Source organism: Grammomys surdaster, unplaced genomic scaffold (genome assembly GCF_004785775.1).
Source record: "Grammomys surdaster isolate TR1022 unplaced genomic scaffold, NIH_TR_1.0 362, whole genome shotgun sequence".
Taxonomy (NCBI): Eukaryota; Metazoa; Chordata; class Mammalia; order Rodentia; family Muridae; genus Grammomys; species Grammomys surdaster.
In genome coordinates, this window is record NW_021604781.1 from 3,109,365 (window position 1) to 3,125,193 (window position 15,829).

The 15,829-nt window shown below is 46.8% G+C and overlaps 1 protein-coding gene across 1 annotated transcript in view; it reads left to right on the forward strand.

Annotated features, from left to right (window-relative positions):
- The window catches only part of LOC114631420 (WD repeat-containing protein 49-like), a 120,000-nt gene extending 108,622 nt beyond the window's left edge, over positions 1–11,378 (forward strand). Inside the window, exons 27-29 of the mRNA XM_028779753.1 lie at positions 724–917; positions 6,289–6,386; positions 11,141–11,378. Coding sequence (XP_028635586.1) covers positions 724–917; positions 6,289–6,386; positions 11,141–11,378 — 530 coding nt within the window. The remainder of the gene's footprint in view (positions 1–723; positions 918–6,288; positions 6,387–11,140) is intronic.
- Positions 11,379–15,829: the final 4,451 nt, after the last annotated feature.

Here is a 15,829-nt window from a genome sequence, read left to right on the forward strand (position 1 = left end):
AAAGAAAGAAAGAAAGAAAGAAAGAAAGAAAGAAAGAAAGAAAGAAATTAGACAAGTAAGGAAGGAGAAGAAGCCACCATGGGATAGAAGAAGATTCAGGGGAGGAGAAAGGAGAACCGCCATGGGTGAGCTGAGCCATAAAAATGGGGCACTGTGGGCTGGCCAATTGGAGTTGCGAGCAGCCCAGATGAAACACAGTAATAACTTAGGTTATGGATAGGAAGGTGAATTCTAACAGCATGGAGGGTAGGCAGCTGCCCAGCTACTGTGCTGCTTAAAGCATATTAAGATATAAACGCTGTGTGTGTGTCCTTTATCCAGGAACATAACTGGTCTAAGGCAGGTAGAAACCCAGTGCCAGGATTACTAAATATTTATTACAACAGAAAGACTGTATGGTCTTTCTGAGTATGCCGTCTTGACCCCATAGCTTGTGTTTCTTGAAATAGATCTGTGTCTGGTTGAATTTATCTTTCAAGTTCTTAGTACATTATTGAGTAGCCTGCGCCTACATAGTAGGAGGCTTTCTAGGATTCTCTTTCAAGGGTTAGCTGTCTGTTTGCTATAAAGCTACCAGGGAAGAGCTTAGCTGGACTGAGGTGGCCTTGCCAATCTTAAGGAGATCTCCCCATGTTAGCAGTAGGCTTCCCTCTGGTTAGAAGACAGGTTACCAGTTCCCATTGTGGTCTATATACGTATGCTCATTTGTCTTTATCCCTCCAGGGACCTTTGGGCAGAATCGTCCCTGGGATGTTTTCACTCCTGACTCCTGGGGTCACCCAAGGGTCCCTTTTGAAATTCTGACAGACCCTCGGAGCATGCCTACCCACCTGGTACTGGAAACAGATGTTCCTGCTGGATGCTCAGGAGGACGGCAGGAGCAGAGCCACGTGACAGAGGAGAAGGTCCTGTTTGAGGTTGGTGTCTGAACCAAACATTTGTGCTTCCTTTATGGGTTCTCTGCTGATCAGCAGGATGCACACACAGGCTAAGAAAGTCAAAGCATGATCTGGTGACCCAAGGCAACAGGACAAGGAGAGTGTGTCTCCTCCATCCTGGGCAACGGCACTGATCTGGACCAGGCAGATATGTGATTCATTTGTAAGATAAAGGACAGGATCTCTGTGTCCTTTTCCCCTTTCTCCTATAGAAAGGCAGCTATCCCTGGCCTTAGAACACAGCAGCATGCTTAACGCTAGTGTCAAATCTGAGAAGGGCAGACCCTGCACCCTCAGCCCACACTTCCTATTCTGAGATGCATTGAAAAGCATCTAATAACTGAGTGGCAGCTACGACCCGCTTAATGCCCAACTCCATGAGAATCAACGTCAGAGCAAGAGATTTGGAGAGGACCCTGGGAGATGCAACCTTGATTTAGAGCTCCCATGAAATATATGCATTTCCAAGAAATGCTTGCCCTTTAATAAATTGAAAAGAAGGTCATTTTGTGAGCTATTGCTTGCCAGCTGTGTCACAACTCAAAGCAGGACACCTGCTCTGCCAGCAGAATCATCATGTCTTTGGTTTTTCTCTTGGCAGCCTCACAGAATACAGATCTTCCAGTATAACCAAGCTACCGACTCCAACTTAGAGCCCCAGAGGTGTTCAAAAATAGAAACAAAGGATCCAGGCAAGCACATGCCAGGAACAGCTTCTGTGTCACCTGAAGCTCCTCTGCAGTCGTGTTCTCAAGGTTATGGAATGATAGATATCACAGCAGCAGTCTGGGGAGACTCAGAATGTGGCATGCACTGTTGGCTGATTTAGAAACACAGTCGTTTCAGCTAGCATTCAATATGGAAAACTCTAATGTGTTCATTAATTCTGATAGGCCCGCAATTTAGCAAACAAAAGCTCAGGCGGAGGTAGGAAGAGAGAAAGGAGAAAGAGGGGAGAAAATGACAAAGCCCCAGCCAGTTCTTAGCTCAGAGACAGATCTAGGGAGAAATCAAAATTCAGGTTCATGGGGAGAGTTCTGGAGGACATAGTGGGAGGAAGAGGAGACAAAGAAAGGAGAACAGTAAGGCAGGAAGAAGGATGAAGGAAGCAGGATGCTCAGAGTAACAAAATCATGGTACTGTAATTTATAGTGTGCTGCTTGCTCTCCGAGGGTGAACTAAGTCTTTCTGAGTGATTTTGATCTTGTATACGATAAGGGTCCCTCAAGCCAGGGAGATATGGTAGCAAATCCTGTGATACCTGAGCAGAAGCTGAGAGCTCACACTCTAAAAACTGACTCAGAGAGGGAGCGATGGAAATGGGTTGAGACTCTGCAAGCCCCAAGCCAAGAGAGTACACTAGAAATGTCACCAGTCTTTAAACACTCAAAGCCCACTTCCAGTGACACTCTTCTTTCAAGAAGGCTACAGCTCCTAAGACTCCCAAGCAGCACCACCAACGGGGGACTGTCTTGGCTAGTTTTAGGTCAACTTGACACAAGCTAGCATCATCTGAAAGGAAGGGGGCTCAATTGAGAAAATGGAAAATGTCTCCATGAGATCTGGCTGTAAGGCAAGCCTGTAGGGCAGTTTCTTAATTAGTGATTCATGGGGGAGGGCCCAGCCTATTGGTGGTGGTGCCATCCCTGGGCTGATGGTCCTGAGTTCTACAAGAAGGTAGACTGAGCAAGCCAGTAAGCAGCACCCCTCTGCATCAGCTCCTGCTTCCAGGACCCTGCCCTGTTTGAGTTCTTGTTCTGACTTCCTTTGGTGATGAACAGTGGAACTGTAAGTCAAACAAACCCTTTCCTCTCCAACTTGTCTTTTGGTCATTGCATTTCATCAAGCAATAAAAACCCTAACTAAGACTAGTTGGTACCAAAAGTAGGGTATTGCTGTTACAGACCTGATTGTGTTTTGGAGAAGACTGTGGTAGGACTTTGGAACTTTGGGTTGGAAAAACCATTGAGTATTGGACGCTAAGAATGTTGAGAGCACTGAAGATGAAGGTCTGGCTCAAAAGTTTCAGAGGAAAGTTTAAAGACTCTGTCAGGGCCATTTGCTATTTTGAGTTGAGAATTTGTGGTTCCGGTTAGCTAAGACTAAAGAATCAGCTGTCATGAGACCAGCATTCTTGAGGTGAAATCTTCTGGAACATGTTTCCTCAGGGTCAGCACACAGAAGCTGTGTTCAGAAGCAGCAAACTTTGTACACCTCATGTGGGCAGCCAGACTTGGTAGTGTGAGAATCACTTAGGTGGTACTGATTTTGAAAGCATGAAGGAAAGCAGCCTAGGCTTGGCAATGTGTGGCAGGCCTGGAGTCTGTGAAGGGCCAGGAGGGGCTATTGTTGAAAGTACAGCCCAGTTCCAGCAAGGGACTCCAGCAGCTTTGGAGATGCCAGTACAATGAGATGACCACAACAAATACCAGCAGGTGTGAAGTGGAACTAGCCTGAGCCTAGAAGACTAGCTGTGTGTGTAGGCTTATATTTTTCAAAACCTTTAATAAAGGTTCTTAAACATTTCAACCACCCTTATAGCCCAATTGACCAAAGGTAGGGGAGTAAAATGGCTAATCAGACAAGGGGGATGTGGACCTGTTTAGAAGTGGTTCCTTGGGGTGACCACGCTGGCTCAGTCAATCAACAGGATCTCAAGGGAGGAATTGAGGATTGAAAAGAAAAAGACAGACAACACTATAACATGACTCCAGCCAGTGCTGAGGCTGAAGCGGGTTTATTCGTCTCCAGTCTGCTTTTATACCATTCTAAGTACATGCAAAGAATAAGGTCAGTTCTAGGTCAAGGAACAAACAAGGCAATAAACAAAATCCTGTGGTCTTCAGGGACTTATCAAGATGATCAAGATCTTGAGCCTACTTCCTTGTCCTAGTCCAGTGTCAAATTCCTGCCTGAGCCTACTTCCATGTCCTGGCCCAAAGTCAAATTCTTACCAAATTTCTAGAAGCAGCCCCAAGACCTCTCCACATTGGGGCATTTCCAGTCTTCATTGCCTGTAATCTACTCCACTAGCAAAACACCAAACACAAATAAGCAGCAACGGCTCAATCCAGAAGAAACCACAAGGCCCCACTGATTGGCATGCGTCTGCCAAAGTGACAAGAAGCAGCCAGAGCACCATCAGAAGTTCTTTGGTGTGCTTCTCTCTACAACTTCACACCAAGCAGAGACCAGTGAATAAGGCAAGGCAAACCGATGTCACAGCATTGTTAGCAAAGACTAGCAAGTCGAACCAATGCCAGAGTGTTGTCCACTGTCTGTTGGGTTATACTCTTTCCAAATATCACACATCCTCTCAAGCAAACCAGCAAAATATCACATGCCTTTTCACCAGACAGTTTCCAGCAAAACACCAAATGTCTGTTCTCAGCAAAATATCCTCTCACGTGTCTGCTTCAACAAAACATCCTCTCATAAGACAGCTTCCTGAAAAACATCACATGACACCATTGAATCTCCAACAAAACCAGATATCCCCATTTCACCTGTGTGCTGCAGAGGGCTGAGCCAGAGAAGTGACCCAAGCCCTTTGGAGGAGGCCAGAGGATTATGAGTGATCCAGACACTGGATATTGAGTTACCTACACTGTTGGAGTTTGGTTTTGCTTTTATTTGATTGTGATTGGCTCTTCCATCTTGAAATAAGGAAATATTTCCTTTATTTTTGATTTTACAGGAGCCCACAGTTGAGAGACTGAACTTTATAAATGATTTTTAGGTTTTAAAGAGAAACTTCTGATTTTTTTTTTAAAAGACTGAATTTTAAGGTGTTTGATTTTGTAAAGACTATGAAACTTTTTTCATTCTTCTCTCATATATTACACCCCAGCCATAGTTTTCCCTCCTCTCCTCTCCTCTAAGGCCCTTACTCCTCACCTTCCCCCTCCCCCACATCCACTTTTCCTCTGTTTCCCTTTGGAAAAAGGCAAGCTTCCCAGGGATAGCAATCAAACATGGCATGTCAAGTTGCAATAAGATCATGTACATCCCCTCATGTTGTTCTCCCTGCCCTCATGGATCATCAGCCACTATGGTCCCGAGGGCAAATGGAGCAGAGACAATGATGGGGGGGAGGGGGGCAGATGAGGAGGTATGTGCGGCTTTGATGTTTTGGAAGTACAAAATGTGAGTACATATGGTGAATGACCACATTGGGACCAGCTGCCAAGAGACAGATCTACTTTGCTTTGGGTGATTCAAGGTTTATAAAGTTCTAGGGAATGGTGGGTAGAAACATTTAGGATGGGCACAGATCATTGGCTGAAGGCTTAGGGTACTGATGCCTCATTAGCATGGAGAAAGAAGCATTTCAGGGATCTCAGGTGCTTGCTGAATGGGTTCTTATCAGGAAAAGGGAAGTTGATCCTATAATCTAACTGAGGCTATGTGACATTCCTCAAGTAGAGACATGTCTGTGGGGTTTTGAATTCCCAGAGAAGGGGAAACCCTGCCAATGAAGGGAATCTTCCATAATGACTGAGCTCAGAGGTTAACCAGACATGGTGGACTTCAACCTTAATTAGCAGAGTTTTCCCACACCTTCATATTAAGGCTGGACAGGACAATCCAGTAGGAGTAAAGAGAGTCCCAAAAGCAGGCAAAAGTCCCTGTCCTGACTTCCTTTTGATACGATATGGAAGTCTTAGCCAAATAAACCCTTTCATCTCCAGTTTGTGTTAGTCATGATGTTCCATTGCAGGTACAGAAACCACAATCGAAACAAGACTATGGGGGGTATCTCATCCCAAACACCACAAAGTTACTTCTAAGATAAAGGGGACAGAAAACAAAACTCCAAGCCCTTATAGGATGTGATTGAACCAGGAATCCAAACAGTAAAATTGCAGAATAAGGTATTGCATTGCTGTTTGTGAGAGGACCCCAAGCTCAGATTCATTCACTAGTCATGTGATCTCCAGCAGTCCCTCCTGCTGAGCTACGAAATGGAGGGTGTCTTAGGTAATCTAGAAGTTTCTTTCCAGCCTTAAAAACTATGTGCTTGTCTTATTTTCTGTTCACGAAAAACTTAATGTGTTCACTGGGCTCTGGATGTTGATAGCACCTCTTCCAAGATGTTAAGAGATTTCATACAACCATAGCTAAAGTGAGTTGACTAGATGTTAAGAGAGCTCACAGGAAAATGCCACATACCAGCTGGTAGTGGGACACAGCACAAAGGCTCCATGGGAAGTTCTGTCCTCTGTCCAGTTCAGCCAGCCTGAGTCTTGTTCTAACAGGGAAAAGGCACGCTCCCCCACTGTTGGCTCTTGGTCCCTGTTACCAAAGTGGTCATGGCTTCTGCTCTCTCTTCTCTGTCTTCTTCCTCCAGACTGAAAAGAGCTGTAGTCCTCCCTCCCCAGAAGGTCCCATTGTTGAAGCGGAGGCGAAAGCAGATTCAAGCCGATGGTCTGCGTTTTGCCATGGCAGGTGAGTCTGGACAATCAGGTGGGTCCAAGGAGCCGCCCCCTCCTTCACTTCTACCTCCAAAGAATGCAGCCAGTCCTTGGCTGAGGCCTGCTAGCCCTCTGTTTCTGTGTTATTTGTCACAAAGCTCCCCCAGCCTGTGAGTATAACTGAGGTCACTACTCAAATGTCACCCACTGAGCATCTTACCTATGTGTTTTAACATACACACCCTATTTTATCAGGCTACTGCCCATGTCCAAGGCCTATCCATTTGTCTTTGCCAACAGCTCTGTAGCAGGGGTTGCCTGCCTTGGCATCCCACAAGGCAGTTGTGGCCTCACCATCTCTCACATAGGTACCCCATATAGCCCTTCTGGCTTTCTGGGGGCCTGGGGTGAGGATGAAGGACCCAGGGCCTCCAAAGCTACAAATCCCAGGCTACCTCAAAACCCCACATGCACTCCAGGTCCCTATGCACTAGGTGAGGGGAGATTCCAGAGAAGCAGAGCGCTCCCCTCCAGTTTCCTGAGATGTTCCTCTCTAGGTCTCGGTCACCAAGAGACCCAAAGAAATAGCCCCTTCCACATCCTCTGATGGTCCTCTCACCATAGAATTCAGGTTTAGTGCCTGGATGAGTGGTGGCTCCATCCTCACCATGTTCTTCAAGAGCCCAAGTTCCTTCCCTGTACAGACAGACTATTTCCATCTGCACAATTGTGTAGTGGTAAAGACAGCTACAGGGACCCCTTGCCTTCCACCGACATTCCTGAAAGTACAAACAGGGGAATGGGGAGTTGGGGATGCAGGGCTTATACTTTCCAGCTGGCTCCGCATGTGTTTTGTCATATTCTAGGAGTGTCTGCTTACTTCTGCTCACTTCTTAAGGGGCAGCACATAGTCACATGCCCACAGCCGGTCACAACTGAGGCCGTGTCCCAGGAGAGGGGGTTGAGAAAGGGGTTCTGGTAGACAAGTAGCAAGCTCTGTCCCAGAAGCTAAGAATATAAAATGCTTTGGGTGCTTGTAGAATTCGAGGGTCTGTCACCCAGAAGCTCTGCCCACCGTGATGTATCATGCCAGGTGTCTGGAAGCCACAAAGCCAAAGTTTGTCTGGGCCAAATAGCTCATTTATGGGAAAACAACACAGACTTGGAATTTAGTAACCGTGACGATGAATCATTTCAACTTCCTGTCTGTATACTTGGAGATCTCCCAAGAAGGTATGGGATACAGTAAGATGTCAGATGTGATAGTGTACTGGAGTGTGGTGTGAGCGTTGGAGACTGGAAACAGGAGGCTTCTTCCCTGGCCACTGACATCATTGCCATCTCCATCCTGGACCAATTCAGTTAGCAAGGTGGCCTGCAGCTGCAGACTGAGCCCTGCTTTTTTGTTTTTGTTTTTCAAGACAGGTAGAGTTGGCTGTCCTGGATCTCATTCTGTAGACCAGGCTGGCCTCAAACTCACAGAGATCCTCCTGCCTCTGCCTCCCAAGTGCTGAGATTAAAAGTGTGCACCACCACCGCCCTTCTGAGCCCTGTACTTTATATACCTCCTCAGGCCCTCTTTTGCCTCCAGTTGCCTCTCTCCTCAAAGACACTGATGCAGGACAGGAGGTGGGAAACGTCCAAATGTGACTAAGAGCAAGTACAGCAAGAAGCCACAACGATGGGTGCTGTTTGACTCTCTTCTGTCCAGACGGTGTTAATACAGGGTGGGGGGACAGGGAGTTAGCTCTAAATTTAGGATTGGATTTGATTCTCTGTGCTTGCTTATCACAAGGATAAAATGGGCAGAATGTGAAGAGTGAGGCACGCAGGGGGAAGACGGAGGGGACAGTGGGCCTTTTGGGTAGGTCCTACCCCATCAACCCTGATGGTTGTTGGGTGAATTTTAAAATGGATGCCTTTTAAGGCAGGAAGCATTAGAAACAATACACATTTTCTGTCAACATGCCATTTCGATCTGCAACATGAAGAGTGCACATTCACTCAGTGGTCTTTAGACGTTCAATGCACCATACGTGAACTTTGATTTCTGCTTTTACAGAAGTGAAGCAGACATCCACAAAGCATGGAAGCACCGTCTCCATCCCAGTTTCTAGAATTTCCCCAAACCATTGTTCATCCTCAGTTCTCCATCATCTGCCAGCTGAGCGTCTTCAGCCCTAGCAAGGGCTTCTTTGTTTTTCTCATTATTCTCACATTAATGTAATTTTCTCTTTGTTCAGATAAATTTATAATCACCATCAGTGTCCAAGAGGCATGAGCAGATGTGCAAACAAACACAGCTGGTTCTGGCTAAGGGCGCACCTTTTCCCGTTAGGTAGAAGGCTGCCGTTGCTGTCTAGCACAAGGGAGCATTCACAGGGCTGTCGAGCATTTGTGGGGAGGGTATTAATGGAGTCACTCAGACCACCAGGTCCTTTTAGAAAGCATCTACTGCAGTGATTCTTTTTGTAACTGATTCTCTGGAAGTCAAATCATGTTTTCCTTGTGTAGGTTGACTATATGTAGAAAGCAAGAGAGATCATAGGTTGGGGAGGGGAAGACCTCATCTACAGCCCGTAGGACAAGCCACTCCTCTCTCCACTGTGTCAATGAGGCCCCCATGAGGAGACCACCTCAGACATTTAGGCAGGAAATTCAATAAGACTTTGTTCAGTTTTCATCATATTACTGGAGACACCCCACTGGGGATCTCTATAGAAAAGGAAACTGAGGCTCAGGGAGGCCATGCTGCTTACCTGAAGTTAAATCACTAGTAGGTGGCCAGGCACAGCTCTCCTCTGAGACCAAGCCTTGGGCTTTCTCTGAACATAAAAAGAAAACAGACTGTACCTGCTTTAAACATAAGGATGCCTTGGGCAAGAGGCAGATGGTTGCAAGCAAGCTTGCCTGCAGAATGCAGCCCCAGGGTTGGCGCTAGGGCAACTCACTGAGGAGCTTGTTGCCTGGGGTCGCTTTAAAGTTTAAACAGAATGGTGGGAAGATGTCTGAGAGATGTTGCTTCCCTGTCTCAGCGGGGTGAGGTGAGGTACAGGAATTGTTTCCAGAGAGATGGTACCAGGGAGGTGAGCAGATGGCCCGAAAGGATATGCACAGAGTAAAGAGGGAAGTAGAATAGCAGGACAGAGAACACAGGACAGAGTACACGGGACCAAGATGGCAGCAGAGCTCCAGAGACAAACCATGTTGTAGGAAGCAGGGTTAAGCACCCCTCATTCCCCTGAGCATTCCAGGTTTTGTTAAAACTCACCTCACAATGTGTGTTGAGGGCTGCTCTATGCCTACACTACTCTTTAATAAAACACTTGGACAGGGGGGCTAAAGAGATGGTTCAGCGGTTAAGAGCACTGACTGCTATTCCAGAGGTCCTGAGTTCAATTCCCAGAAACCACATGGTGGCTCTCAACCATCTGTAATGGGGTCCGACACCCTCTTCTGGTGTGTCTGAAGACATTGACAGTGTGTTCACATATATAAAATAAATAAATCTTTAAAAAAAAAAAACGGAACACACCCACAGAGAGGAGTCTGTCCTGAAAAAAAAAAAAAGATCGGTTGCCAGCCTCCATTGTTTCATGCACTGCTTTTGCATGATGGGAGGAGTATGAAGCATCATGGGAACATTGGTGCAGTGGATGATGGGAGAGTGTTTGGAGAGAGGGAATTCATGCTGATGCATGAAAAATATTAGTGTGGATATTAGGGTGTGGCCACTTGAAAGGGGTTTTAGAAGGAGACAGAAATGCTGCCACGCGTATGAGCCTGAGGATGTTGTGCTAAGTAAAACAAACCAGTTGCAAAATGACAAATACTGCCTGATTCTGAGGCACGAGGTACCCAGAGCAGTCAGATTCTCAGAGTCAAAGTAAAATGGCTGCCATTAGGGGCTGAGGAGAAGGGAACAAAGGGATGTTGCTTAATGCATATGTTTTCAATTTTGTGAGGTGGACGCGTTTAGAAGCTGACCATGGTGGAATGTAGATATAGCCCTGGCACTTGGGAGGCAAAGCCAGGAAAAACGGAGTTCAAGGTCACCCTCAGCTATATAGGGAGTTGAAAAGACCAGAGGCTAGCCTTGGGCTGCATGAGACCCTGTCTCAGAAAACTGAAAGTTCTGGAAATGAATAGTGATGGTGGTTGCACAGCAGTGTCAATGTATGAAATATGTATTTGGTTCAAGTATCTTATACAATGTATTTAATATCACAATTGAAAATAAAGGGGGTGTGGCAAAAGGGTGACTTTGGTTAAAAGCACTTGTGGCTCTGTTGGAGGACCCAAGTTCAGTTCTCAGCACCCACACGGCAACTCAAAACTATCTGTAATCAAGTTCCATGGGGGTCTTCTGGATTCCTCGGAACTGCACACACACACACACACACACAGACTGCACAGACACACTTGCAAGCAAAACACCCACGCATATGAGATAAAAATATTTTTAAAAACTAAAAAGTCCAGAGGTAAGAATATGAAAGAGCAAAGCCCTCGAGGAGGAGAGACGAGGGGCCATTCTGACTTTGAGTGGTTCAGTGTAACTGAAGTGGTGTTGGGTTGTGAACCATTAGAACAAGAAATGAATTGTAACAGTGGAGGTAGTTGGTTTTCCAAGGTGCCTAGAAATGGCCAGAAGGAAAGACTTGGTGAGAGACAGTCCAGGGAAAGGGATAACACAGACATATGGATTCCCAAGGCAGGCTGACGTGCTCAGTGGGGGGACTCTAGCTGCCAGTCTTCCAACACCTCACCCTTGTCCTCTCCCCCCAGACTATTGTCAGTGCGAAGAAAGCCTTGCTGGAAGATGCCCGAGCGCAAATGGCCCCGCATTTACCAGGCCCTCCAGTGCCACGAGCTCGCCTGTGTGTCTGCTCTCGGGGAAAAGCCAGATCTATCTGTTACTGGCTCTGACTTGTTTCCAGTCAGTTTCCCCAGCCAGGAAAGAGAAGCTGAGGGGCAGGAAAGGAAGAAACTCTCACCCTGGAGCAGTTTCTTGCCTGAGTGCTAAGGACCTCGACCTCCCTGCTTGGCCAGTTCTTTTCTGTGTAATGGAACGGTCTGGCTGAGATTAAGGCTTGGCCCTGTGGAGCAGAAAAGAACAAGATGAGAAACGATCTCAGCCCGTGTGGGCTCAGCCTGAAGCAATTAGAGCTGAAATTTCAGAGAACAAACCGGATTCGCAGTGTTCTTTCTGGAACATCGATGTCTCACTTGGTGGAGGAAATCCAGAGCAGGTGGCCACAGCGAGTGGTCCCCAGACAGCTCCTCCAACGGGCCACCTACCACTTAGGGTATCTGTCTAGGGTAGGCTGAGGACGGGGAAAAGCAGGGAGGCTGCTGGGAACAGAGAAGACACTTTGCTGGTGTGTGTGCTTTTTGCCAGGAAGGCCCGCTTTCAGACAGATGGAGTTTCTCATCAATGTCTAACAATACCCTGGGAATAGACACTGTTTTCAGCCATCTTACCAACAAGGAAACTGGGACTTCCAGATGTTCATCCACTTGCTGTAGGAGATAGAGATCTAGAGGGGTGTGGCCATGTCTCAACCCTAATACTCAGGAGAGGCTAGGTGTGGCTCCTAGGAGCTGTGGATCAGTTCCTCTGTGATCAGTTCAGCAGGCAGGTCAAAGGTAGTGACTAAGTTGCCCTCTACCCCACCCCACCCCCGACCCTTCCTGGGCTGCTAGTGAAAGACCTCTACAGGCTGAAGTATGTTCCTGATCTTGAGATAGATTACTGTGCATTTTTCTGGTGTCCTTATAAGAGACATATGGGGATAAGAGGGACAGGAGGAGGAGTGAGGGGAGGAGGAGGAGTGGGAAAGAAGGAATGGAAGGAAAAGGAGAAAGGGGAGGAGGAGGAGTGGGGAAGGAGGAAGGGGAGGAAGAAGTAAGCCAGGTGGCTCCCAAAGGCTGGAAGAGGCAGCAGGATGCCCCTTCGGATACCTCCGGAGCACAGTTCTGCCCACATCTTGGTTCCAGGCTTCTGGTCTCCAGAGCTATGAGAGAATAAATGTGTGTTTGCTGGCAGCCTTTGGCTACTGTGCATCAGCTGCAGGCCCAGCAAACAAAAGGGAATGAGGCAAGGAGGTGGCTGCGGGGAGGGTCCCTGGGGAAGGCGCTCTGAGGGGGAGTGATGGACAGGTAAAGGTTGCCCTCTCACAATCCTGATCACTTCCAGGCCATCCCTGTGTGGAACTATGTATCAGAGAGAGAGAGAGAGAGAGAGAGAGAGAGAGAGAGAGAGAGAGAGAGAATATGAATGAATGAATGAATTAATATGCACATTTGAAGCTACCAGGCCAAAGAATAGACTTTGGGAGCACCATGGCCTCTCCTACCAAAGCCCCACCCCTACCCCACCCCAGCGATGCCCTGGTTTCTTTGAATAGTAGCTAGGTGCTACTGTCCTACAATTGGTCTGGGAAACCCTGAAGAGGACCCTGAAAGTAGAGACTGAGGAGACGGTAGAGCAGGGCCTTGCAGTGGCCTGTCCTGTGCTTCCTCACAGGCGCTGTCTCTCTTCTAGTTTCCTGGTCAATCCTTTGGTTTCCTTTAATACTCTCAGTACTAGCCTTCGGAAAGGTTCTGTATGGAGCTTCTCTATTAGCCATTCAACAAATACTGTCTACCAAAATGAAGAAGGTCGTGTCTCTACCAAAATGAAGAAGGTCATGTCCAAGTTCCACTTGGGTTAATGTGGAACACATTTGAGCATCCTGACTTGTTGCCTGGACCACTGTCTGCTTGGTCTGCTGCAGCGTGGCCTTCTGAAATCCACACCCACAGCCCTGTCACCTTGAATTACAGTCTCTGTTCTTCCTATAGTCCACCTTTCAGACCAAGTGTGGAAGCTGGGTTTTCCAGTACAGACAAAGCATCACTTCCTCCCTAAGGACCAGGACTCAAACCTATCTAGAGAAATCCTAGGCAGCTAGGAATTGTGCGAAACACGAGCAGAACACAGTTGCTGCTGTTCAAAGTACATCAGCTCAAGAGTACAGAACAGACATGTTTTGCTGTCTACACATGAAACACTGTGCAGCTAGAAGAGGTATCAAGTTTTATTCTTATGACTGTTATAGCTTAGAAATCATGTGATCCTAGATGTGGACCATCTAATAAGGACAAATAGGACTTTAATCAGGTCACCCCAGTAGCTTTAATGGTCAAGTAGCCAAATGTTTTCTACTCAACGTCTGCCTTTTTCAGTGAGCTACATTTAATTCTTCAGTGGCTCTAAAGTGACTGGTCTTCTTAGAGCTACTCTTGGGATTAAACGCTTCTGTTTGGTAGGTGAGGAGAGTCCAAAAATTCTCAAACAAAAGTTGGATCACAAAACAGGCTGATTAGGGTAACACCAGTCATTCTGTGATCTTTGATTGTATGTCAGACCCAAGAAATAGTTGTTGTTGGGAGCTGACTCCTAGCAGAAAGCAGCTATCATCTTTGCAGCCATCTCAGGCCATATACCCTGACAAAAGACTTGTTTTCAACAGCCTACAACAGCTGAGCACACTCTGATAAACATCTTGTTTTTCTCACATGTTTTGTTGTTTAGTGCCCCCAGCTGCAAGGTACACGTGGTAAAGTGTCTTCAGATGCATTCCCCTGCTTATGCTTATATATACCCATGATTTCCTTTCAATAAGGGGTACTTGAACAGACTCTGTCTTGCTTCCATTCTTTGAGTCTCTTACCTTGCCATCCCCACTCTCTCTTGCTAGACCCTGACCCTGCAGATTGGAGCAGCAGCTTGGGCTGGGACAAAGTGGCCCCCAAATGTGGGGCAGAACAGATCATGACATAGTGGCGCCCAATGTGGGGCAGAATGAGTTGTTACATAGTGGCACCCAATGTGGGGCGCCACTATGTAAGCTGTTGAAAACAAGTCTCTTGTCAGGGTATATGGCCTGAGATGGATGCAAAGATGATAGCTGTTTTCTGCTAGGAGTCGGCTCCCAACAAGTTGTGAAGGATATTTTGTGAGAAAATGGAACCTGAAGAAATGATTGTGTCAGAGTGTTTTCCTGGGCACAGTGGGAGCTGTGTCAGGATGAGAAGGCCCTGAGAAGTGCTTGGGAAGATGTGTGTTGAGCCTGTGAGGAAGTGGCCGCAAGTTCGCCACATTGCTATCTGCCTATATAAACAAAAGAGATAGACTATCACAGGAATATCTATTGATTTGATATCTAGAGTTTTGTTAAAAAGATGTTTTCTGAAAGGGAAATATATATAGTATGAATCCAAAAGGAATTGCATCAAGCCACAAGCAACAGAAAAACCCAGAGGTCGTAGTAAAGTAGGGAGCTTCACAAGTTTTGCTAAAATCACAAGGATCACCACTGCCATGACCTCAAGTGTAGACCCTGCACCCTTCCAGAGAATCCTCCTTGGCCCAGCCTTGCCCAAGTCACCCAAGTCTGACTCTATCAAGCCTGGCCTGACCTCACTCTTGTCTGTCTCTAGATGCCTGTAACTGTTATTCCTGAGCCTAAGAATTATGGTTTCAAAGTACATTGTGTAGTTCTTTTTATGCCTTTGAAATCTCTCTTCCTTTGAGTGTGCCCACATTTTCTACCACTACCCTCTGAGAAAGTGCTTCTCAATCAAGTCAGGTACACGTACAACTCAGGAGACCCTCAGCTGTCACCACATCTTTGGGACCAGAAAGAACTGCCTAGTGCTTCTAGGATGAATCTCTAGACATAGTTGGTACCTCTTGGCTCACAGATGTGAGACAGCCAGAGACAGCCCTGGGCATAGTCATGGAGAAAGGCATGCTGTCTCATGGCTGTGTTTAGGAAGCCATGCTTTCAGACAGCACCAAAGCGGGACCATGCTTTTGTGTGCAGTGTTAGCAATGCTGGGGGACTGGAGACACTAGGGATGGACAAGCAGGTAGCTCACTAGCTGTCATCAGACCTCACTGGGAGCTCACTGTGCAACTTCATATACACTGCACTAATTACTTTAGTAATCCTCAATCACCACGTGGAGGCAGGTGCTGGTTTTAGAGGGTAGGTCGTGTGGACTATGGAAAACCGTCAGGATCTCAATGAAGGTGTATTTATCAAGCAAGTATTAGGTAATTTTGTCCAGATCTTCCTCCCTCCCCACTCAGCTGAGCCCCTCTCTGTACTTTTCTGTTGCATATTTTACTGATCATGAAGACAACTCCAAGCACACTGGAAATGGTTTTGCTTGGACAAGACTTAACACGTTGGACATGCCAAGTCCTTCTAGAACTACGTAACCTATGGACTGGTGAGATGGCTCAGGGACTAAGATCACTTGCTGCTCTTGCAGAGGATCAGAGTGCAGAGGTTGCCAGCACTGATGGGATGTCTTTGAGCCCCAAGTCCTGGGGACTTAATGCCCTTTACTAGTTTCCATGGACAAGTGCATGCCTATGAATGTACTTGCCGACACATCTTTTTAAATCCTAGAACAGAGAAG